The sequence below is a fragment of the Pogona vitticeps genome, chromosome 4 (genome assembly GCF_051106095.1).
Source record: "Pogona vitticeps strain Pit_001003342236 chromosome 4, PviZW2.1, whole genome shotgun sequence".
NCBI classification, from domain to species: domain Eukaryota; kingdom Metazoa; phylum Chordata; class Lepidosauria; order Squamata; family Agamidae; genus Pogona; species Pogona vitticeps.
In genome coordinates this window covers 56,655,837-56,682,868 of record NC_135786.1, presented here as the reverse complement: position 1 = coordinate 56,682,868, position 27,032 = coordinate 56,655,837, and the positions used below count along the sequence as shown (strand labels likewise).

At 40.9% G+C, this 27,032-nt stretch overlaps 1 protein-coding gene across 2 annotated transcripts in view; it reads right to left on the bottom strand.

Moving 5' to 3' along the window:
• Window positions 1-1,227: 1,227 nt before the first annotated feature.
• Window positions 1,228-27,032, bottom strand: part of TULP1 (TUB like protein 1) — a 59,280-nt gene continuing 33,475 nt past the window's right edge. For both annotated transcript variants that reach the window (XM_020795062.3, XM_072997457.2), the window contains exons 13-14: window positions 25,621-25,792; window positions 1,228-21,460 (exon numbers count right to left, since the gene is read on the bottom strand). In XM_020795062.3, the coding sequence (XP_020650721.3) occupies window positions 21,327-21,460; window positions 25,621-25,792 (306 nt within the window). In that variant the 3' untranslated portion in view covers window positions 1,228-21,326. The remainder of the gene's footprint in view (window positions 21,461-25,620; window positions 25,793-27,032) is intronic.

The window sequence follows — 27,032 nt, the reverse complement described above, 5'->3', positions numbered from 1 at the left end:
CTCTTCTGTTTGTCACAGCCCAAAGAGACTAGTAACCTATATAAAACATTCAAAATAATAACTCTGAAATCACAAATCAGTAATAAAGTACTATAGAACTAGCAAAACGATTACTGTACTCATAGACCTTAACACACAGCCTAAGGAGGCTGAGCGCCTTCTGCCCCGTCCCGCTTTGAAGTGCTCATGGGATGAAGCAGAGTTGGACGAAGAAGCGTGAATAGTAATAGAACTGCAGATCTGGAAGGGATCATCAAGTCCGGCCTCTGACAAGGAGGCACAAAGTGTAGTTGAGCATTCTCAGGATTGTTGAATCCAAAGTGTTCTAAAAGCAATCAGGCACAAAGAAAAAGATTTAAGAGAGTAGTGGAGCTTTCCCAGGGGTGAAGAGGAGGAGGACATTCTCACATCCCCTCCAAACCTACAGTATATCAAAAGTTTGTGCTAGTTTGGTGCTGGCTTAGGCCACAAGCCTAGGTTCTGTTCAGCCATACTAACCTTTGGGGTTTTTTTTCTAAAAAAAACCACATCTGGTTTCATAGGTGGCCTAGCCACCTCTCATAGGCATCCTTCAGTCTCGAGAGACTATGGTAACGTGCTCTGTATCGAGAAGTGTCCTCTCCAGAGCACAAAGCCTGGGTAAAGTAATATGGAGGATAGGCTGTTACCCAAGCAGCAGATCCCCCCTCTCCACGTTGCTGAAATGGTCCAAAGGAAAGGCAAGAGCCAATACAACTGGTTCCAGCAATGTTGCAGGAGTTGGCAGAACGACACGAACTGCCTCCAGGACTCCGGCTCCAGATTTTGCCTCGAGGTTAACTCCTGAAGCCTTTTCCATCAGTGGATACAGCCACAAGGCAGTGGAGGTTTGAAGTCGGAGTTTTCCTTCTTCTAGATGGGCTGCCTCCCAATGCTGACGAGCCCCACCTACCCAGTGACGAGCCACCTCTAACATTCTTAAATCTACACTAGATCTATTTGAAAAATTAATGCTGTTTACACACTGTTACATACCGCAAAACCTTGGGCCAATTTTTTTGTATAGACCTCCAAATGTGGAAATTACAGCTTCAATCTCACAACAAAGCAGTATGACAATATGCTGGTCATGCGCCTGGCAACCATATGGCAGATTACCACAGCAGCCCATGTTGTTGGTGCTCAATGTGCATATAAGTACTGAGCAGGATACCACCCTTAGTGTTTTGCCCCACCACAGGCACAACAGGGCAGAATGGGAGGTCTCTATGAATGCTAAAAATCACTTGTACCTTCTTGTAGCTTATGGCTCTAAACAGCACAAAACTGGTAGAAAATGTTGACAGACATGTACAGAGGATACAATATCGGGGTTTGTTATTAATAGACCTAACAGGTGTCCACAGACAAGCTTTTGTTCTTAAGGTAGTCATACTGGAGAGGAGCATGTGTTAGGAGACTTCATAGTCGTCTTCATATTTATTTAAACAATAACAAATCAAATCAAATAAATTTATTGTCATTGTAAATATATACATAGTATACCCATACAGCGAAATTCACACAGACATCCAGAGACCAGACTCACAAGCAGACACATAAAAAAATCCCCAAACACTCCCCACCCACTAAAAATCCCCCACTAAGAATACAAACATCTACACCTCAGGCTAAATAATAATGTCCAACAATTCACTACTGGTGGCCTTTAAACTCATTATTAAGTGCAGTTATAGCTCTGGCATAAAAACTATTTAGAACAAGAACAATAATGTGCCTCAAGTCAATTCTGACTTATGACAACCCTTTTAGAGTTTTCTAGGTAGAGAGTACACAGAAGTGGTTCAGCGTTCCCTTCTTCTGGGGCAACCTAAGACTACATAGCTTGCCCAAGGCCACACAGGATGGCTCGTCTGGGACACACAGTGGAGACTCAAAACACTCAACCTCTGGCTCCATAGTCAGTTACTGTGCTATTCAGCCAATTCAACCATTTAATATGTAATGGAGCATAGTTTTTCTCTTTCCTTTGTATATTTTACACTTTAATCAATTCAATAATATTTCATTTATTATTTGCAGTTGCCCTTCAGACAGCCAGTATGGTATCCTGGATAGAATGACAGGAGTCCTAGGTTTAAATGCTTTCTTGGCTATGGAAACACACTGGAGCATGCCAGTGGTAAAACATACCTCAGTTTTACTTTAAAAAATCCTATCAGAGTTTCCATAAATCGGATGCAACTTGATGGCACATAAATTGCCTTCGTGATAACCACACTAACACTACCTTCAAAATCATCATCACCTCTTTGAATTGGACTCATGATTGCAATGTTCATTTTATCCATATTGAATAAAATATGACAGATTGTTTCTTTGGCCCAATAGGGACAAAGATGCAAAAATACATCTGCAGATAGGAAAAAAATTGTAATGACCTGCCTGTCATTCTGAGCCATTCTGTAAAAACAATTGCAGGTTCCTGTCATTTTTTTTTTTTTTTTACCAGCGCTATCATTCTCATGGCTCCAAAGCCTTTGCTGTCTTACAGAGTTCTGCCCATTTCTTCTCTGTCACTCGTACTTCAAATGCGCTATCAATCTAGTGTGCCCTCTTCTTTCAAGTCACCATAAAGGCCACCCATAAGCTCTGTGAAGGGCTCCAGCAGCTGCATTGGGGCTTGACCTCCTAAAATACATCTCAAGGCCCTTGCCTGAATATTTAATTTTTCATATGATGTTAATATTTAATATAGTTAACAACCTATTTTAGGTGACTTGTGTTTAGATGTTGACTGTTCTGCCTTGTGTGCACTTCCACATTTTCTGACGGAATGCCTATTTATGTGGTAGTTATGCCACAGTCTGGAAACAAGAGGTAGAATGTTATGTGGGAAACCTCTGAAGAGACACATGAAAGAGCGGGTCATGAGACAGATCTATCACATCCATAGCAAACCTGCCTCATATCAATGAGAGGGAATGGGGAGGGAGGTGTCTCCGTGTTCCTTAATAAAGGCAAGGCTGTGTTGTTGTTTTATTTTATTTTCAAATTGGTGGTGCTAATTCCAGGCAAGGCAGTGTGTAAAGTTCGTGGATTGCACTCTTTGAAAAAGAAGAGAGTCCCATCTATTGTGTCGCAGAATGCCCCTTTTCAAGTGGGAGAACCACCAGCAGTTGCTTTTTATATGCTGAAGTCTCCATAAGTAAGTTGGAGGCCTTTGTCATGGGGATGGCAAAGAGTCCCCTTCAACAGACAAGCTGCTCTCTATTGGTGAAGGCTGGCCAAGGGCACCTCTGTCAGATTCTACTACCTTTAGTAATAAATATGTGGGAGACATAAGATTGGGCTCTGAAATGTTAGCTCCAAGCACTTCCTCCCATGCCAGGTGTTTATACCCTGTTTTAAAGGCACATGTCAGGAAGAGATTTTGATGTTGCTTTGGCAACCACTCTTGTCTTTTCCAGTATCCTCTTATTTACACCTGGCATCTTTTTTCATGAGGTGGCAGAGTTGGTAGTTCCTGTTTCCAAATTAAAATATAAAAGAGCTACATCTGTGCTTCAAATAATTCCTTATGGCTAGCATATTAATAGTTGTAGTTCTGTAAAACCTAGTACTTCACTCAGAATCATTTAAAAGAATTTCTTCAGAAGTACTTACTAAATGTAAAAGGAAAATACTCTAAATTCACAGTTGCAAAATTTGTGTAGAGACGCTAATCTCTCACAGGTTTTCTTGTAAAAAAATCAAACTCAAAATGCTTAGATGAAATGTTTGAAAGTATATCCAGGCCTTTCCTTACCAAGTTTAGGAGGTTTTTTAGTGATATATTCACTGCATCATAACCTAATCTCTTTCTGTCAGTGCCCCAGAGTTTCATTTTCTAAGTATGAATAAGAAAAATCCACCCAGGAACTTGACATTAATGGAGATTCAAAGTCATCATCTGCAAGAAAGTAGTCAAGTTCCTTAGACATTTTCACACACTAAAAGCACAATTCCTTTTGTTTAAATTCTACATTAAATTTAATTATGGTTTTATTCCCCTTGCTTTGTTATATTAGCGACATTGCACCTATACAGAAATACTGCATGCAAGACTCTAATAGTGTAATCCAATGCATGTCTGTTCAGAAGTTAAGACACCAGAGTCAAATTACTTAAACAGCCATATACCCAAAATGAATTTTTTCTCAACACATGGTTTCCTTTTTATTTGTGTTAATAAGAATAACAAGACTTATTTTCCAGCAAACTACCAGGTCAATCTTTAGTGCGATATTCTTATCTGATGCAGATTACATTATTATGAAGGTATTATATCAGATCATGCATTTCTAGTGAAAGACCTGTACTATTATTTTGTTGTTAAGCTCTTTCCGTGTTCTTTCAATAAAGGTTCAGAAGAAAAAGTGAACACTGCTGATTGAAATCCTGTTGACTAGTTACACAGGCATAACTTGGTGTTATACCTGCAGTAGCTACAGTTATGCCAAGGCAGAAATGCGATCCACAAAGCACTTCCTCTATCCCATTGCACAATTAGTCAAAATGAGAACTACACAACTGAATGATCAATTGACTTGCACAGTCCTTTTTTTGCCAGAGTGGAATGCCCAGCACATTTACAATGGCATAGCATTATGTTATATCTTGACAAACCAGATTCCAGCCATTGAGTTTGGATGGACTTACTCTCAGGAAAGTGTATATTAGAATTGTAATATGAGTTGATTTGTTGTATAGTCTGCAAATATGTCTGAATGGTGTACATCCAAATGCAGCTTCAGGCACATTTGGATGCAACAAACGCCCTGGATCCGTTCCAGTCAGGCTTCAGGCCACACCATGGTACAGAAATGGCATTGGTGCCCTGTTAGATGACGTATTGAGGGAGGCCAACAGAGGGAAAACATCCCTGTTGGTCCTCCTCAATATCTCAGCCACCTTTGATACCATCGACCACGGTATCCTCCTGAGGAGGCTGTCTGAGTTGGGAACTGGTGGCCTGGTGTTTTCCGGCTCCGAACCTTCTTGGAGGACCGTCCTCAGAGAGTTCAGCTTGAGGAGAGGGTATCAGCCCTGTGGTGCCTCAATTGTGGAGTTCCGCAGGGCTTGACCCTCTCCCCAATGCTGTTTAATATCTATATGAGGCCGCTGGGTGGGGTCATCAGGGGGTGTGGGGCATTGTGCCATCAATATGCTGATGACACTCAGCTCTACAGCTCCTTTTGTTCAACCAGATTGGATGCCGTTCTGTCCCTTCAGTGCTGCTTGGAGACTGTACTGCAGTGGATGCAGGGAAATGGTCTGAGGCTGAACCTGGACAAGACAGAGGTCCTTAGGGTGGGTGGCCCCACCATCGGCGGTTTGGGAAACCGCCTCTCTTTTGAGGGGTGACTCTTACTGCAAAGAGTGAGGTTCGCAGCTTGGGGATACATCTGGACCCAGCGCTCACCATGGAAACTCAGGTGACATCAGTGGTCCATTCTGCATATTTCCATCTTTGGCAGATAGCCCAGCCGCATCCCTATCTTGATGTTGGGGCACTCACCTCTCTGGTCCACGGGCTTGTAATCTTGAGATTAGACCACTGTAATGCACTCTACATGGGGCTACCTTTGAGACTGATGCTGAAGCTCCAAATGGTGCAGAATGCGGCAGCCAGACTTCTCAGTGGAGTGAGGAAACACCAACATATCACTCCCACCCTGGCTGCCTTGCATTGTATTGCCTGTATGCTTCTGCGTTGATTTCAAAGTTTTAATGATTACATACAAAGCCCTAAACAGTTTAGGACCTCAATACTTGGCGGAACGCCTCCTCCCACCTAAATCTACCCATACCACTCAATCCAGTCAGGAGGGGTGACTGAGGAGCCTAATGCCAAGGGAGGTACAGAAAGAAAAAACAAGACACCAGGCCTTCTCAGCAGTCGCTCCTTCTCTTTGGAACAAACTCCCCTCTGAGATCCGTTTGGCCCCCTCGCTGGGCATTTTTAAAAACCAACTTAAGACCTGGTTATTCAAATAGGCCTTCCTTCCAGGCACTACTTAATTTTCTTGAACTATTGTTTTCATTGTATATCACTGTAAAACTATTACTATATATTAACTGTTTTTATCTTGTCTGTTGTGAGCCGCCCAGAGGAGACAGTGTCTAGATGGGTGGCATATAGGTGCAATAAATAAATAAATAAATAAATAAATAAATAAATAAATAAATAAATAAATAAATAAATAAATAAATAAATAAATAAATAAATAAATAAATAAATAAATACGTTGTGGCACTTTAAAGACTAACTGTTATATTTTAATATGAGCTTTCATAGACAAGTCCACTTCTTCAGACATATGAAGTAAAATATAGAATTCACAGTTAAAACATTCATGCCATCTTTAAGAGTCAGTGGTGTATGGTTGCATCTCACACATGGAGTAATTTATTCTGTATGTTTGGTGTTTAGTTCTTTTGAAATCTGGTTTTGTAAACAATCCCATAAGAGACGAAAAACAAGGCAAGAGCAAAAAAAGGAGGAAAGGCGAGTTGTGGCACTGAAATATGTGGAATCCCACCAAGTATTTACCAAATTACATGTCTGTACTAGACTGTTTTCTCTGTAATTTAATCGCCCTCAACTGGGACTTGGAGCACAAGTTCCATCATCCCCAGACAGCTTATGAACTGTCATAATGTACCTCTGCAAAACATGCCTTGATGATATTTAAGTCTTTTAAAATTCAAAATTACGGTATAGCTACAAATCATTAACCTTCATCTTTTCAATGTTTCACTGTTCAGTTCTCAGATGCAGTCTCTTGAGGGCAAAGACAGCTTCCAGACTAAAGAGTCCTAGTGCTTGCGATCAGAAGGCATTCTGTAACTGTTTGGCTTTTCCTCCATAACGGGTTTTCTGTGTTAAGGAAAAATGCAGGAAACCAGTAGGAAAACGCAGGAGGTTTCCCAGTAGAAAGAAGACAATGACATCTGATTGTCACGAAAATGCCCATGGGGGAGGCAACATTACAGTATGGTGAAAGCCTTGTCTGGAAGCAACTTGAGTAGTAAAGGAGTAAATGCCCTGCTCACATTTTGCCTTTCCCTTGAACTCCTGCTTAGACAGCAAACCTCTGCCTTCAAGCCTCAACCTTTTCTACCCATTATGAAGATCACACTGTCCTATTTTGCTGGGTCATCATAAGAATGAATGGGATATGAAACATTAGCACAAATATTAAATATGACAGTTGTCTTCTGTCATAAATTTCTGACTCCACATTTCAGGAGTCAGAAATGTGATGAGATGGTAGATACCCTATGGTTATCTACTATCTGTTTATTACTTATTATGTAAATGTTGATGAATTATCTAATTTCCATACACTGCTGTGTGGTATTTAAGATCACTTTATCTACTGCTTTACAGGCCAAGTACACGTCTAGTGTACAATTCCTAAAATATTAAACAATACTTGGTGAACAATAATTGGTGAACTCAGCCTTACTTCTTCCACCACAACAGTGCTCCGCTTTTGTATGATGTTTATTTTATGTCATTACTTTAAAGCTGCATAGCCTCTGTCTTCAGAGCTAGTGAACACATTTTTATGGGACTAAGAACTTTGTTCTTGTCTTTGAACTGAGGCTTGGGGAAATAGGACAAGAAGAAAACAAATTGGAAAGTTGTATTAATTTATGTAGTAAAGAATGCCCAGTGGGATTCTACTTAATTGCTAGCAAAACCTGAAAGTTCCCACCTGGTTTATACCAACTTTCAGTTATGAACATGGCTGCTATCTTAAATGGCTTTCAGATGTTTATGGTGAATATGTGGTGAGTGCAGTCTGGAAGGTTGATAGATATGATTAAAAGGATAATACTCTTCATGCTCATCCAACAGAAAAACAAAACCCATTGGGTCTATGTCAGTTAATAGTTACTCATTCCAGTCAACATGCTCCCCCCCACACATCTGGAGATTATCACTGTACACTGATGAAACAGTCATATATTTAATTACTTGAGACAGAAGTGTTATCAATACCTTGATCACGCCCATAACAGTTTCATAACAGTTGATTGAATTCAACCCCCTCTTCTGTGGCAGGCCATCCTACCCTAAAAGTATCACAGATGGATTTCTCTATAACTTGTCTAAAAACCTCCAGGAAAGCAAATTTATTGGTATTGCTGATGGCATATTGTCAGAACAGGGCTAAATGCAGCCATAAACAAGGCTCGAAGACCAGAAAGCCCAGCCCTCAAAAGTCATAGTACAAAACCAAACCTAAAAAGAACAGCTTACAGTCTTTCCAATGCAGAAGAAGCCACTAGGAAGTGTGGGAAAGTAAAATCACCCTGGAGCAAAGGAACTGGCTGAATTGTGACTTCCCACCCTTGGCAGCAATAAACTAATGTGTGGGTGTTTAATCCTGGTACCCCTGAAAAATATACACAAATATAGTATGTTTTGCCCAAATCAATTTTTCTCAAATACCTTTAATGAGACTGTCTTGGTACATGCCAGTTTCATTCTTCAGATGAAATGGTCTCAGTTCTGGACTTGCAAAAGATATATTCAGAGAAAATGAATGTGAACAATAGATTATATAGATAGCTTCCATTTTTCATATTTCCTTTTGATCACTACTCTTTTCAGGCTCACATAAGCCTCCTCATTCTCTTTGGTTGTTTAATCTTTACATGTGAGTTTCCTTAATCTAAAACACATTTTTCAGAGCAAAGCATACCATAAATATCTTCTCTTTCCTGCTAAATTATTGTCAGTTGTTTGTTTCTCTGCTAGCTCAGCTTAAGAATAGTGTAAATGCACCTATGTTTGTTTTGTGGTGGGTTTTTTTGTTTGTTTCACATTGTTCATATTGTTCTGCATTGCAGTAGTTTCTTAAGGTTGTGTTTACTGACATGCTGTGGTTTCTCTTTGCTAGCTGTTTCTGTCTTTTGGGTTCCATCTTTGGATCATTCAAATGCATAGCACATTTCCTATGAAGAAATGTCCACTGATATAAAAATCGAATTCCCAAATAAGTACATTCAGAATGACAGTTGCAGGCCTCGCTCCAGCTGCCACTGATGTATCCTCTCTTCCCATTGCCTGAGCTCAAAAACTGGCTGCAGAAAACATCCCATCCCCAGAGTGCTGGATAAGTTTGACAAAGCAGTTGGAATAAATTGCAATGGCTATTTTTATATAAAAAGAGAGCTCTTTTTGGTTGCAGGAACTACATCTAGAGATGGTGAGATGTGGTTGGGATGCTACAGTAGTTCAGGGCCTGGAGAAAAGAGAGATGAGTACAATCCAAGTTTTGCACAGGGAGAGCGGAGTGGATGTGCAGCACTAAACACCAATGCTAAACATATATATGAACAGAGACATAGATAGAGTTTTGTGTTATATTTTCACATGAGACACTGTGAGTGATGCTGCCCCTGTTGAGTGATGGGATAGCGGGCAAGGTCCCCTCAGCCTTGTACTCATCACTTGCTGTGGATTTGTACATCCAGTGAAACAGTCAAATGTAGATACGTATCCTACCTGTAGGTGTGGAATTTACACAATTGCTTATACATGGGAGATTTCTGTGTGTGAAATTCATCTTCCATAAACCAGTTCAAAGTTGGAAAGACATTTCAACCTTGTTCCAATTATGTAAACAACTCTGTAGTTTGTTCTCCAAATTACTAAATGTGTGAAGCTTCTGCTTCGGGTTAATGTTGAATTGGTGAAAGACTTAATGTCTTTATTTAGTCAGTGTCGAATCATACCTTTTCAATGATGTTACACATAATTTTTTTAAAGTTCTGTAAGTGGACATGATATTCTAGAGAATCTGGAAAAAATTCTAGGTGGTGTCTTAGATCAGATCTACAGATCCCATTTTAATCCTTTCTGAATCTGCAGTCGCTTGTCTGATTTGTAAATCTGACCAGATACAGCCAAGATTTGGAGTGACAGCAGATTCATGAAAGATGAAAAGGGATATGTACTGTAGATCTGGTCATATTTGGCTCCAAGGTCTGTACTTGACACTGACATGAGGTCAACCCATTGGCCATGCGAACTGGGAGATTGAGAGTTGTAGTTGTAAGAAGGAACTTTTCTGTGCCACATGCCTAGACATGTTCTTCCCTAGGGAGAATCGAGAGTGGTGCTGGTGATCTGCCATTACAGCTTGTTTTTTCTTCACTAGTGGTAGCACCAGGGAAAGAGCAATCAGTGTGAAAGTGGGGGAGGGGGAGAGATTTGTTGGCGAGATTCTGACACCTGTTGCTTTCTGCAGTTAAAGTTATTAGAGCTGTAGTATTTCTAACATGACATTTCTTTGTCACATTCCTGGATGAAAATGGGTTGCTGCTTCCTTTCTTATATATACTTTTCCCCTCACTTCCATTCCCCTTTTGTGAAAACAAAGCTGTCATTTCATCATGAATTCTGTGGGATGCAGACAGTAACAACATGTGCCACCATTTAATGTCATCCAGGGATAAAGGTCTCCTTGTCCTTGTTTCCTATTTTGTTGTGTTGTACAGTTTTATTTTCAAGGTTTATGCAGCCTTAGGTTGTCAAAGCAAGCTTGGAAATGTCCATCTACCTCATTCTTGAGAAGGAATGGGGGAAATATATTTTGTGGTGCCAGGAGATTGGACATATGGAGCTCGGCTGGCAAGAGAGGCTACCTTCTGGCCCTTTCTCCTTGTTATCTGTTTTTTTTTTTAATGAGGCATTTGAAACAAGTGTGCCCCAATTGTTTTGCTCCTACATGTCCAACTATCTTGACTGTCATCAGAAATCACTCTATTAATGGATTTGTTAGTGATCAAAACTTTGAAGAGAATCCAGTTCTGACTTATCATTGTTACTTGAAGCTAACACAATCTTGTAGGTTTTGCATTCAGGGACACCATTCCACACTGTGGAAGAGAGATTTTTAACTGCAGGGAGATAATGGCCCGAAGTCCACCTTGGAATGGATTCAAGATCAAAAAGCAAACATAATAACCTTCCAACTAAATCCAGTTTCTAATGCTCAAAAGAATTATACCACTGATGCTACTATTCGGGGGGCGGGGTGGTGCAGGGATTGATGGATGGTGAGTTTTTTCCCCTTAATGTCCTTGGTGTGACCCAGGAAAACTCTTGCAATGTGTTTCACATTTATAGGAAAATTAGTTCCTCAATCAGTAAAACAAATTAGATATAAATTAATTTATTCATAGATTGAGTCATATGCTTATTCCATATGATGCCTTTCAGCAAACAATTTGCTCCCCAAGAGAGAGATGTTTAAAATATGGAGAGAGGTATAAGTAAAAGATGGCTGTTGATCACCAAGTTCTCCTGATGAAACTAGACCCTTTCCATGCAGGTCAAGGCCTACTTTGGGCATCCACACAGCCACAGTTGCCTTAATATAGAGGTGGAAAACCTCCCCTCCCACTTGAGGTTTGCCTTACCTCAGTCATGTCCTGTTAGTGCCCACATTCCAGCAGTGGGTGTGGCCAAAACAATTGGAAAGGCCAGTGACTATAGAGAAAATAACACCATGTTCCATTGACGTAGATACCCAGTTGTGGTGTAGTGGATAGAATAATGGATTAGGACTCTGGGGACCAGGGTTTGAAGTCCTGCTTGTTCCTGCTTGGCCACTCACTGGGAGAGTGGAGCTGGTAAAATATCTCACTTACCTTGGAAACCCATAAGTCGGTTCTGACTTGATGCCACATAATTAACCATGGTTTTGACAATTCCTTTGACCCATGATCATGATTTTAGGATTTGCAACATGATGAGGGGACAGACCCTCCATCTTTTTTGATAGTTCCTTTAACATTTGAGACAGGTGAAAGAGTACAAAACTGAAGTACTGTAGTAATATGATACACTAATTTGACACTGGATTTAGCACTTTTCCATTGTAAATCCAAGATAATTTGATTCATGTAACACAGAACATACATTGCAACCTGAAGTTTCATCACAATGCATGAAGAAGTATGGCTCAGGCAGCATTTGGTTTGGGGGACTTTTCTACACGCACCTATATCTGCACATCTGTGAATGTATGAAACTACTTTTGTATTGATAGTTCTATATGGAAGTGCATGGGGCTCTTCAGTATAGGGAAAGGGAGTCAGAAATGTTCCGGCCTCTTCTGGCTATGTGTCTTTCCTTTGACAATTAATCAGAATAAGAATAACAATTAATTACAGCTCACATGTACAAAACAGCTTTCAGCCTTCCTTCCACTCCTACGTGTATGATTCATCATGAATTGGGAGTCATTTAACATCCCACAGCAACAACACCCTAAGGCATTAGGATAGGAGGAGAAGTCTCTTGCTTGGTCCAGTTGAAATGTAAAAGAAAGAGTTCTTGCTGCTTAAATCATTTTGATGCCATAACCAAATATAAGCATATCTACATAAAATGCTATACTGTATTGACCACCCATGATGTGTTCCCTCAACACTTTCTTTTAAAAAAAGATCACCTTACACCTCATCGATACTCTTGCAAAGAGTTGTACCATGAGTCACAATGAAGAGCACCACACCTTTTGAGTCACTGTCACCAAGCACTTCCTGCAACAGCTTGGTCTTCACACTAATGCATTCATCCCTTGATGTCCCTGTCCTTCAGCAAAGAATGGTTCAGCCTAATCCTGTTTTCTTTGTAGGATGGGGATCCCAGTTGAGCTGGTGCTTAGTACAACAGAAGGATTGTTAATAAGGAAGGACCAAGCCACCTCTATAAGACATCCAAAGTTTGGAAAAGCTGCTTTTTGAACCACCCCAAATCTCCCAGCTGGTGTAGCTACTGGCTGATACATTCTGGAAGTTGCAGCCCAAAACCTTTTCCATGTTCTGAATTGTACAACTATGTATACACTGTGATACTGTGCTAATATCTTTTTGATGCTACTAGTCACTCTAGTGCTATCTTATTTATTTATTTATTTATTTATTTATTTATTTATTTATTTATTTATTTATTTATTTATTTATTTATTTATTTATTTATACCCCGCCCCTCTAGACCATGTCTAATGAAAAAAGACAAACAGAGATGATACAACAATATAATAGCTATGCAAAAAAATAAAAATAATTAGAAATATAGCTGTTCTCATACAGAAAGGGAAAGAAAGAAAGAACTGATGATGGGCAGCACACGTAGAATGCACCTATACTACACTACATAGTAACAGCAGTTACTGCCATAGTTACATGGTACGGAATCCAGAGATTTGCTCTTTGGTGAGGTGTTTAAGATACTATTCTAGAACATTACAATTCTGTGGGAAATTATACCTGGCAACTAAAGTGCTGTCAGGCTGATATAATTATGTATTGTTTGTACATTCAAAGAAAGAAAGTGTGTGTGAGAGAGAAAACAAATATCTAGCCAATGTAGAACAGGATTTTTAAGTATGCCTCTGAAAATGTACGTTTGGGCACTTTATTATACATGAAAATCCCTTCCCCAGCTCAAACCTTTCTTCAGACCTGCTTCTATCTCACAAACATGAATTAGGTGCATTTACAGCAGGACAATACAAGCTGATTCGAACTCTTCCCCCAATTAAAAATAATAATTCATTTTGTACACAAGGCTTGAGATAACAAAGCTGGGTAAATTTTCTTCAAAGTCTAGCATGATATGTGGAGTGATTTCCCACTCAAATATCCCAGTTTGTACTTTGTGCAGTAGTTTATGCACCTCTAACATTAATATCGCTGAGATTTTTTCAAAACCCACATGAGTCTGAATACATCAACAGACAAAAGGAAACACAAAGGTTAGCCTTTTCCCTCAGTACCACTGTGTTCTGAAATCAATTACTTATTTGTATACCACTTTCTCATATAAATATTTGCCAAGTGGTTCACAGTAAAGCAAGACCAAAAGAATAATGACAATAATTTCTATCTTAACAAAAATTGAGAATTATTTTAAGATATATACCTAATAAAAAACACAACACAAAACAAAAGCAATAAAAGCCATTGTGACACTGTGAAGGAGGAGTAGGTCATAATGACAGTGACAAGAGTGCGCTGTCTCCTCAAGATAAAGAATCAGTAAAAGAAGGACAGAGAGAGGGAAACAAGAGGGATGATTACTAAAAGAGATGTAGAGAAAGAGATGAAAGTAGAAGCTTGCTTGATAGAAGGAGAAGGAAAGGAAGGGGAGGAGTTAATTTTACCCATGTGGGAGGAGGATAAAAAGGAGGAGGAAGGGGTGAGAGTGGGCAGAGTGCCGCAGGAGGAGATGAAATGTGGAGGAGAAACTAAATATAGGAAGGGGCACAATCTATTAGAAGATTTCCTCAACCTGAAAGTTGGGGGACTACTACCAAATCCTGCTCCGAAAAGAGAAGGTGTGATTATAAACAAGATGTTGGAATGGACTGTGGTGGTTTTCCTGAGAGGGCAAGGTCACTGGAGGAGGATGATCCAGCCAGACCCCTCTTTCAATCAACTACCGCTCAAGGGGGGTTGGGCATGCCACCCCTGTTGTTGCACAATCTCTGCCGTGAGGAGTATCCCGTTGCGGAAACCAACAGACAAGGAGTGGTTTGGACCAGCTCTGCAGTGAGACCAGACAGTGCTATCTTTAAGATGTTGCCCGATTTGTATAGACATTTACCAGAACTAAGTTGTTTTGAACCTATAGAGGTGGTTGTTGATTCTTCACAAGTAAAACCTAATAAATCTGTTAACGTTCAAAATGACTCTTCTTGGTTATTTCCCACCCAAAAAGAGGAGCTGCCTCCACCTCCAACCGAACTCAATTGCAGACACCTTAAAGACTAACTGCTATATGTTAATATAAGCTTTCATTCCATTAAAATGTACATTAAAATATAGCAGTTAAGTCTTTAAGGTGCCACAACATCTTTAGTATGCTTTTGTTTCGTTTTTGTGTTTCTTGTTGAAATGCCTGTACAGACTAACACAGCTACAACTGAGAAGCTATGTAGCTAAGAAATTATTAGTGTAAAAACAATTGATCCATAATTTCATTACCAGCTAAAACAATGGTGAATACTTTTTGCTTCTGCTAGCTAGCAGCAACAGGAGGGTGTGGCCTTTAGAAGTGTTTTGGAGATGTCACGGCAGCATATGTTCCAGGAGTTGACAGGATGAAGGTGAAATTCTCTGCTGTCTGGATCATAAACTACAGGTAGGAAAGCTCTCTCCTTTGCTAATGGTTTGTGACTCTGTGGACTCCAGACTTTGCATACCAAACAGGAATATTAGAAGCTGAGTTTCTGAACTCAGGGAGGATTCTAAGCCTATTCAGCCAAACATGTGCCCACTTTCCAATTCAGAACTTCCTTCTCAATACATGAAGACTGGGGATGCTGCTGACAGAGACAGGGGCATTGGCATGGGGCCAACTTTCACAGCCAGCTTCTGTTCCATACATCCTGTGAAGCTGTGGGAAAATAAATTCTGTAACTGAAACTAAGCTTATGTATCTGTAGGAGCATTTATTAACATATAACTCTTACTGGCCCCTTCACGGATTGCTGCCTTGTCGTGGCAAAGGGGCTTGAGTAATTCAGAGAAGCTATGGGCTATGCCGTGCAGGGACACCCAAGACAGACAAGTCATAGTGGAGAGTTCTGACTAAACACAATCCACCTGGAGCAAGAACTGGTGAGCCACTCCAGTATCTTTGCCAAGAAAACCCCATGAACAGTAACAAAAGTCTAAAAAATATGACGCTGGAAGATGAGCCCCTCAGGTTGGAAGGCATCCAACATACTACTGAGGAAGAGCGGAGGACAGGTACAAGTAGCTCCAGAGCTAATGAAGTGGTTGGGCCAAAGCCGAAAGGACACTCGGCTGCAGACGCACCTGGAAGTGAAAGGAAAGTCCGATGCTGCAAAGAAAAATATTGCATAGGAACTTGGAATGTAAGATCTAGGAACCTTGATAAGCTGGATGTGATCAAACAGGAGATGGCGAGAATAAACATTGACATCCCGGGCATCAGTGAACTAAAATGGACGGGAATGGGCAAATTCAATGCAGACAATCATATCTACTATTGTGGCCATGAATCCCATAGAAGAAATGGAGTAGTCCTCATAGTCAACAAAAGAGTGGGAAAAGCTGTACTGAGATACAATCTCAAAAATGATAGAATGACTTCAATACGAATCCAAGGCAGACCTTTCAACATCACAGTAAGCCAAGTTTATGCACCAACCACCAATGCTTAAGAGGCTGAAATTGACCAATTCTATGAAGACTTACAACACCTTCTAGAACTGACACGAAAGAAACATGTTCTTCTCATTATAGAGGACTAGAATGCTAAAGTAGGGAATCAAAAGATAAAAGGAACAACAGGTAAGTTTGGCTTTGGAGTTCAAAACGAAGCAGGGCAAAGGCTAATAGAGTTTTGTCAAGAGAACAAACACTCTTTTCCAACAACACAAGAGGCGACTCTACACACGGACATCACCAAATGGGCAATACCGACATCAGATTGATTATATTCTCTGCAGCCAAAGATGCTCTATATAGTCAGCAAAAACAAGACCAGGAGCTGATTGTGGCTCTGATCATCAGCTTCTTATAGCAAAATTCAAGCTTAAACTGAAGAAAGTAGGAAAAACCACTGGGATAGTCAGGTATAATCTAAACCAAACCTCTTTTGAATACACAGTGGAAGTGAAGAACAGATTTAAGGAACTAGACTTGGTGGACAGAGTGCCTGAAGAACTATGGATAGAGGCCCATAACATTGCACAGGAGGCAAAAACAAAAACCATCCCAAAGAAAAGGAAATGCAATAAAGCAAGGTGGCTGTCCAACGAGGCCTTACGAATAGCAGAGAAGAGAAGGGAAACAAAATGCAAGGGAGATAGGGAAAGTTACAGAAAATTGAACACAGACTTCCAAAGAATAGCAAGGAAAGACAAGAGGGCCTTCTTAAATGAACAGTGGAAAGATATAGAGGAAAATAACAGATAGGGAAAAACCAGAGATCTGTTCAAGGAAATTGGAGATATTAAAGGAACATTTTGTGCAAAGATGGACATGATAAAGGACAAAAATGGTAGGGATCTAACAGAAGCAGAAGACATCAAGAAGAGGTGGCAAAAATACACAGAGGAATTATACCAGAAAGATCTGGATGTCCTGGACAACCCAGATAGTGTGGTTGCTGACCTTGAGCCAGACATCCTGGAGAGTGAAGTCAAGTGGGCCTTAAAAAGCATGGCTAAAAACAAGGCCAGTGGAGGTGATGGCATTCCAGTTGAACTATTTAAAATCTTGAAAGATGATGCTGTTAAGGTGCTACATTCAATATGCCAGCAAGTTTGGAAAACCCAACAGTGGCCAGAGGACTGGAAAAGATCAGTCTACATCCCAATCCCAAAGAAGGGCAATGCCAAAGAATGCTCCAACTACCGTATAATTGCACTCATTTCACACGCTAGCAAGGTTATGCTCAAAATCCTACAAGGTAAGCTTCAACAGTATGTGGACCGAGAACTCCCAGAAGTGCAAGCTGGATTTCGAAGGAACAGAGGAACTCGAGACCAGATTGCTAACATGCGCTGGATTATGGAGAAAGCCAGAGAGTTCCAGAAAAACATCTACTTCTGCTTCATTGACTATGCAAAAGCCTTTGACTGTGCGGACCACAATACACTATGGCAAGTTCTTAAATGGGAGTGCCTGACCACCTTATCTATCTCCTGAGAAATGTATATGTGGGACAGGAAGCAACAGTTAGAACTGGATATGGAACAACTGATTGGTTCAAAATTGGAAAAGGAGTACGACAAAGCTGTACATTGTCTCCCTGCTTATTTAACTTATATGCAGAATACATCATGCGAAAGGCTGGATTGGATGAATCCCAAGCCAGAATTAAGATTGCTGGGAGAAATATCAACAACCTCAGATATGCAGATGATACCACTCTGATGGCAGAAAGTCAGGAGGAATTAAAGAACCTCTAAATGAGGGTGAAAGAGGAGAGTGCAAAAAATGGTCTGAAGCTCAACATCAAAAAAACTAAAATCATGGCCACTGGTCCGATCACCTCCTGGCAAATAGAAGGGGAAGATCTCGAGGCAGTGACAGATTTTACTTTCTTGGGCTCCATGGTCACTGCAGATAGTGACAGCAGCCACGAAATTAAAAGAAGCCTGCTTCTTGGGAGGAAAGTGATGACAAACCTAGACAGCATCTTAAAAAGCAGAGACATCCCCTTGCCAACAAAAGTCCGAATAGTCAAAACTATGGTTTTTCTAGTACGTAGTGATATATGGAAGTGAGAGCTGGACCATAAAGACAGCCGACCACCAATGAATTGATGCTTTTTAATTGTGGTGCTGGAGGAGACTCTTGAGAGTCCCCTGGACTGCAAAGAGAACAAACCTATCCATTTTGAAGGAAATCAACCCTGAGTGCTCACTGGAAGGACAGATCCTGAAGCTGAGGCTCCAATACTTTGGCTACCTCATGAGAAGAGAAGACTCCCTGGAAAAGACCCTAATGTTGGGAAAGTGTGAAGGCAAGAGGAGAAGGGGACAACAGAGGATGAGATGGTTGGACAGTGTCATTGAAACTACCAACATGAATTTGACCCAACTATGGGAAGCAGTGGAAGACAGGAGGGCCTGGCGTCCTCTGGTCCATTGGGTCATGAAGAGTTGGACATGACTAAGCAACTAAACAAACAACAAACTCTTACTGGGTACCCAGTGTAGTGTAGTGGAGAAGAGTAATGGACTAGGCTCTGCTGTGGAGACTCACCGGGGGCAGAGCCAGTAAAACCACTCCTCACTGACCTTGAAAATCTTATTAGGGTCAGTTCTGACTTGATGGCACATAACAACAACATCCCTTATTATCCTTTCCCATAGCCACCACATAAATATAGACATCAAACACCCGCAGCATAGGGATTTTGTAAGTTATTTGTGAGACTCTAGTTCCTTATTTTATTTATTTATGTAGTTATTAGCAGCATTACCTTTAGCTGAATAGAAATGACTTGGTCCTACTGTAATAAAACACAGAAATCAAGTGGCAATATGGGGCTGATTTTTTAATAGGCAAATCGGAACCATGAGATTTATTTATTTATTTATTTATTTATTTATTTATTTATTTATTTATTTATTTATATATATCCCGCCCATCTGGTATATCATACCACTCTGGGCAGCTAATAATAATATGAAGACATGCCATGAATGCACAAGTTTGGAACTGAGGTGACTAAATGAACACCAGAAAACTGCTTTACAAATATGGAACATGTACAGAAGACTCCTTCACAAGTGCTCTGCTATGTAAAGGCTAAGCACTATATTAGTGAAATCATTCTTCTTCATAACACAAAGCCTAGCAACGACTGCATAAAATATTGCAAGCCTCTGAGTATTATCCAAACAGACAGGAATTTTTAAAATAAGGATGTTTTATTCATAACAAAAACATTAAATTTTACAATGCATCTCTTCCTTTACAAATTTTCATAAATTTTAACAAATATTTCACAAAGAAGACAAATAGGAAAATGTTGAGTTGCCTGTGTTATATAACTAGGAGCTGAAGCTGAATTATATCTTGGAGTCACTTTTGATTTGGTAGTTCTTGAAATTGAGAGGGAGGGTGGCAGGATGAATTTTGTGTAGCATTTTGCTATGCCTAGGTTGGCTCTTTTGGAGTGAAGTCAGTGCAGTCTTACAGCTGATTTGAATTTGAGCGAGACAGATTGTGTGGCCGGATGCATCCTTTGGTTAGACAACATATCCAGAGGTTAAGGAAGTGTGTATGCTTCACACAAAAGGAAGAACATGCATTAGTACCACTTATCTTGAAAGAAGGGATAGAGCAGGGCCCCAGAGAATAATTGTTGGAACATCTTCCTTTGAGTGACAAGGAAATAGGCAGAAATGGTCTGGAAAAGGAGGACCATGTTGGCAAAGACAGGCATGTCTTTTATCCTCCACCTTCTCCCTTCCTTGGCTACAGATGTCATTTAACTTGTTTGTGTATGGGAAGATAAGGGACAGAGACAGAACTGAGCTTGTCTGCAGAAGTATTAATCCATGGCCCTCCACCTATGCTCAATAGACTGAATACTGTATTTGTAAATATGCACAAATATAACAAAACAGCTGTAAGGCTCCAGTGACCTCATCACAAAGGTTACTAAGTAGTGCTGCTGCACCTCTAAACTTCTCACCACTCCAAGAGTTGGGATGCACAGTGCTAGCTGGTACTATTTAAAGAGACCAGATCTGCATATCCAGCTCTAAATCAATCAGACCCTCTAAAGAAGCAACTTCTGACCAACCAGCTTAAATCACTAAACTGCAACAAAGGAATGAGGGAGATTTAGCATATGAGCTGATAGGGCAAAAGGTTTTCATCTGGTCACTAGTGTCCTGCTGGCTTTATCTCTAGTCAGTGATTAGAGATAAGGAATTTCCTCTTTCCCCTTCCATGGTGCAGTGAGCTTTTGAAAAAGCCTCCCTTGGTGCTAAAGGAGGGGGGCATTTTAGGAAGAATGTCTCTGGGGAAGGTAAGGAATGACCTCCTCCAGATGTTCATTCTACCCCCACCCCCACCCTCCACTGTAATTAGGCATCTCCTCACAACAATCTAATGGCCATCTGGGCAGGCCAAGATGTTTAAAAAGGACAACAAAGGAATTTGTCCCACCAGTTGCTCTTTTATTGTTCATTATCAGTGCAGGGCAAAAGTGCAGCTTCCTTTCCCCAGGTAAATAATAAATTACCAAACACAACTGCCTATCCACCTTGCAAATCATCTAAAAAAGTGAAATACTGTACTCTTTTGAATCAATCAACAACCAGTCTTGATTGTTAAGTATATAAGTGACTATTTGATAGCCTGAGATAGGGACCTGGTTCCAAATCCCTTGGGAAAGAGCAAATTTAAAATATATATATATAAAAAGAAAAACATAAAGGAAAGGTTTCCTACACTCACAGTCCCAAAACATTGCAGCTTAAAGTAGTTGTTTCCTGCATTTGAGCACTGCTTCTTCCATAAAGCAAATACAAAGGACATGTATGCATAAAGAGTTACCAGCTAAGCCTACTCTGGAAATATACTGTACATTTATGCTTATTGATTGATTTCCCCATTCATAAATTGGCAACATGCCGTATTATCAGCTGAATTCCTCTTCCCACCATCTTAAGTTGCCTTGTATCATTAAGAAAACTTTCCTGCAGTAGCCCGTCCAAAATGGATATACTTTTGCCTCATTGGCCCAGATTTAGTACAACAAAATCTTAGATGTTCTATTCACAGGCCAGCTTCCCATCAAAGCTGGACAGGGCAATGGCAAAAGCTTGTACAGCACAAAGTGGGTAGTTGTAGTCCAGAGTAAAAGCATCATCTGCTACTCGGCCAAACTGCAACACGATGTAGTCAGCTGCAGGAAAGGAGATAAAATATTAGTTTAGCGGATAGACTAAGAGCTGATCTTCCTACAGTGCCAACAAAATAAAAATAATAATGACAGCTTATATTCCCTATGCCTTTCTAGACAGAAGCAGGCAAAGATGGATAGAGGAACACATAAACATGGGCTACACAGGAACTTTGCCATGCTCTTGATTTAGTACTGTAGTGCTGCTATCCATTCTGGAAGGAGCACATTGCCAAAACCCCAACCCAAGGATAATGATGCATCATGGGAAACTGCTGTGTTGACGTAGCTATGGACCCTACATATCTCTGCAGCTGCTGCAGTCATTCCTGCCTACAGCACTGCAAGAGTGTGAGGCAAACCCCTGGCAGTTCACTGCTTGCACTGCGATGAGTTGCACTTCCTATCTTTCTGGGGGGAAAATGCCTCTTAGCTCTCATGGATTTTGTCCTCCAAATGAAAAACCCACTCCCATGAAGGCAGAGGGTGTGGGGAAAAGAACAATGCACAAAAAGGTTGAAAGAAATTAACCATACCCAATTACTGCCATCTTTGTTGCATTTTAGTCTTTGCCAAAAAGCTCAATTCAAAAGACACTATTCTTGTGACACATGGCCTCTGGTTGTGCAGATACTACACCAAGAATGGGAGAGTTCAGTTGGGCTGAGGATCATCATCATTATTATTATTTTTAGATTTCCTAGCAGTCTAAGGGCCACACTTTCCAAGTCAGGATGTGTAGCCATATGTATTCATTTGAAGTGAATACAGTTCTAATGTACTTTGAAGGTTGTTGTACAGTATAGCGTTTTCATTAGCAAAAAAATGAATTTAACTTTAAAAATAGAGGATTTTTTGAACCAAAAACATCCTCTCCAAGCCATCTAATGGCCACATTTTGTAGGTTTGTTTGTTTTTTAATTGGTGGGTTATGGGAGGTCCTAGTGATGCCCTCACAATAAGGAACAAAATTCCCACACATCCCCTGCATATTACAAAGAGATCATTTTTGAGCAAAATTATTTTTCAGAAAAAAATTAACTTTTTCTTCCTGCCTGGGGTGGGTGAGCAGGGCAGCTGGTGGCTATGAAAATGGCCCTGGAGGGGTCCATATCTTACTCACCCCTGCCTTCTTTATATTTGAAGAGGACCTGAGTGCTGCTAAGATGTTATTACCCTCAGAAGTGGTCAGAGCCAGGGTGGGGTGGGGGTGGAATTATTTTTCTGCACATTTTCAGGCTTTTCTTCCACCGCCAAGGCTAAGCACATCGCATGCAGTGGAACAAAACTATTTTATTCAGGACACTTCTGTTGAAATGCTGTGAAGCAGAGAGTATGATGGGGCTGAGGAGAAGATCACAGCAGAGTTCAGAAGTTGACCAGCCACCTGCTGGGCAACGCATCACTGTTTCTTCAACAGAGCGACCAAATCTGTACGCCTCTTTTTTCCAACGGGGTGGACAGGGCTCAAGAACCAGTATGTGCTGCCTCCCCCAAGAGACCTGCCCCTTCCCCAGAATTCCTAATCAGGACAGTTGTAGCATTCTAGAGGTCTCTCTCACTTAATTGCCTTTGGTCGTGAACCTCTTTTGTTACCAGTGGGTGTAACAAGAAATCAGTAAAAATAACTGGGGGCCCCGAGCAGGTTCTTTCTGTCCTGTAATCCTATATCCCAGACATTAACATCCCCATGATTGGGCTGGACAGGTGACAAGCGGACAAGTCACATGTTCTGGGGGAGAGAGGGAAAGAAACAAAACAAAACCACCCTGCCTGGCTGTTTCTCTTTGCTGCTCTGAGATGAATTCCATAGAGCACCCGCAGCTCAAGCACTTTGAAGGGAATATAGTATTTTGTCCTTGTATTGTGTCAGAATTGCTTAGGGCCACAGTTACAGGGACCGCACAAACAGATGTGTAGGGACCCCACTTATACAGAGTGCCAAATCTTCAAATGAACTTCAGAAGTTGGATGGGGTGGGAGAGGCACCTTCTAAGTGCATTAAAAACACAGCCTGAGACCTGTGATCCATGTGGCCCAAATGTATGTTTTTGTATAATATGTAATATGGGACAAACACAATTCACATAATTGGCAATTGTGTGAATGACTTTTTAACAAGTAATAGCAGGCACAAGCCTGCTGACCTAGATCAGCACCTGGCTGGGGTTAAGGGCTTTGGGTCCCCCACCCTCTTTTTGCAGTAGTCCTGATCAAGACTGACCCTTAGTGCCTGCTATATGCCTGGGGGAAAATTTTCTGTCATTGCTCATGGGAGCTTTCTATCCAACCAAACAGCAGATGCGTGTGTGTGTGTGGTCATCTGAATTGGAATGTGAATGGAAAATGAAGGGTGAAAAACCCTACTGTCAGGTTCCCAGTCAGGGTTTCAAGCTAAAACAGAAGCTGTTATTTATTTTTTATAGCCATTCTCACAATTGCTCATTTTGTGAATTGTATTCCTTCTGATTTGACCTTCTGTCTCTGTTTTACATTCCTTTGGTTGTGTATTTGTGCAGTTACTAAGGAGATCCCACTCTCTGCCATGGTCATTTTCCTGGTATACCAACTTCTAAATGACCATCAACTCTGATCTGTACATTCAGGGAATAAACTAGTGGATGAAAAGAACCAGCAACCCAGAGCTGCACCAGGAACAATAGTCTCTCCCTTTCATTGCCCTGGAATCAGTAATCATACAACCAAAATTTCATTTTTTTTGACTTCCTGAGACCAACTCCCATCATCCCCACCAGCATTTAGTCCAATACATATGGAGGGTATCAGGTAAGGTCAGGGTCCACTGATATAAACAATCTTTGGATTGCTATTTTGAGAAGGTGCTCATCATTCCATAAGGAAACATGTGAGCTGTGTGAGTGACCCAAGTCACTCTGCAATGGTATAAATAGATGTGAACATCCTGGAATTCCTTGTTTATGTAATCAAGTGTTGCACTAATTCAGGACAACAATTTTATGCTAAAACGTTCTGTATCTTAACTGTATAAACATCTATGCTATGTGTGCATGCTTCTAGCACTTTGCAATCTGACAGTTTCTTGCCCAATGAGAAATTCAGGGTTCTTGGGTTGGAGCACAAATTGAATGGGAAGTTAAGTTGACAAGCAGTACTCGTTACTGGCTATTTTAGACACAGGCCATTCTGAAACTGGATTACTGTATTGAGTTATTAGAAGAATATTATTCATTCTTCAGCATTTCTAGGGGTGAAGCATAGTGCAACATACCCAGGAGAGATTTCAATCTTAAGATTCAAACAACATAAAACTTAATTTGCCTTTTTGGTGATGAAGGATGTCCAACAAATCATTTCAATCTTCCTATTGTTATGCTCCCTCTAGTGGATCATTGATGCATGCCTGGTACCCTACAAGGGGGTTAACTGTTCAGAGCTGATTGCAAAAATTCCAGAACATTAAGAAATTAATTTTTGGCTGAAAACTCTTAAGAATTCCCTGGTCAAGAGATTCAAAAATAAAGTTAATCAAACAAATCTCAAGCGATCCTGACAATCCCATTTTCACAGATTCCATGGCTAATACTGGGAGCTTCCACACATTCCACCTGCCCATTATATTGGACTCCTATTTGTTATCACAAACCTAGGTGATGTTTCTTCTAGTGCAAGCCATTGCTCAAAACAGCAAACCAATCATGCAATCTGAGCCATATAGGTCCTGTCAGGATTTCTCCTAGGTGTATGGCTGGATGGAAGATTGGTTTGAGAGACAATGTAGTCATTAGGCAGATTTGCATCCAAAGTAAAGAACAAAAATGGAGCCTGCAATGCTAAAACCTATAATTCATCTAGTCTCTGGCAAGAGTCGCCTGGTGGTTGGAAGGTGTGCTGAAATATATTTGATTCTTCTAGGACAGTTTAGTCACACAGGCAGACTAGTGTTGCCTGCACGGGCAACACATTCAAGAGGCACCCATCAGGCAGGATCAGTGGACAAATCCCATTTTCCTTACTGATTTTTTGTTTCAATGAAAAGTACAACACAATACTCTCTTTTCGGCCTCTGCAAGTGTCTATTGCATAGAGCAGTACTAAATATTCAGCCATCCTTGCTTGATCTCCTCAGTGGCAGCAACACACAAGTCTTTACTCTCACAGGCTACAAGCTCCATGGGACTTACGGTCATTGCTGTGCACAATCTGGAAGTTCTTGACAGAAGCATGAGTCACTCTGCCGTGGAAGTTCAGTACGTAGGATTGGGTCTCATCATTCCACACAGGGGCTTTGTTATGCAGTTCAATTAAGTTGTCCATTATCCTATTCTGCCACCTCATGAGCAGCCCATCATTATCCTGGGAAGATGTGAGAAAAGCAGTAGAAGTATTACATTCAAAGGCACATCAAGATGCTTTTCTGAGTTCCACTAAGTAACACACACACACACACACACACACACACACACACACACACACACACACACACACACACACACACACACACACACACACACACACACACACACACACACACACACACACACACACACACACACACACACACACATTCATTTGGACTCTGTGAAAGGAACTTGGAAACCAGCAAAAGACAACACCCAGGAGTCATTATGTGTCAGAGCTTGCTATCTTTTGTCTACATCCCCAAAGCCCACCTCGGTTCCTTCCAAATTCTTTTGGAAATTACAATTAAATTACATTTACAGTATTGTACTTTTGTATCAGATTTTTTTTTCAGTTTTTTAGGATACGACTCTCATTTTATTTAAAAAAAAAAACCCAAGAGGTTTGTTCATCAAAAAGATGATCAAAGATTGGAAGCTATCTCTTTGGGTCCAGACACGGCATCCTAGCCATTGCTTTGCATTGTGCTCTGTTGCCTACTCAGTTTCACGTGGCCAAAGGAACTGCTCTCCCATGTATATAACATGTGGCTGAGGTCCTTACGGAGCAGACTTCTCTATGATGGTATCCTCCAGCAGTTTTGAACTACAGTTCCCATCACCAACAGCCAGCACAGACAATGATCTGCTAGTGTGGGAAGGTGTGAGACAGAGGGCGAGAGGGATACCCCACTCACTGAAGAGCCGTCCCTCCTCAACAACAAAACTAAGGAAGTGGACCCCAAACCCGCACCAGAACCTACACTGGAACCTCAGCAGGAGACAGTGATAGAGGAGCTGACAGAAGACATACAGAAAGTGATGACAGGGGGAGGTTCAGGGAGAAAAGGTGGGAAGAGAGAGAGAAAAAAAGGAAGGTGGAGTTTGAAGCAGGGACGGGGGAGGTAGAGAGGAGAAAAGACCAGTTACCACTCCGTTGGGAATGGGTGTGGATGCAGGATCCTTGGACTGGATTATGGGAGAGATTAAGAGTGCTAAAAAAAGAGGCAGATTATAGAAGAGCGGAGATTCCCCCTAAACCCTCTTATTGGGGAGAAGCAGAGGCAAGGGAGTGGAGAAGGAGATTGAGAGAGGAAAAGGAAAGAGTAGAGAGAGGAAGGAGAGGAAGATTGGAATGGAGAGTAAGGGAGATGAAGAGAAGGAATTACAGGGAGGACCCTGGGCGAACTGAGACT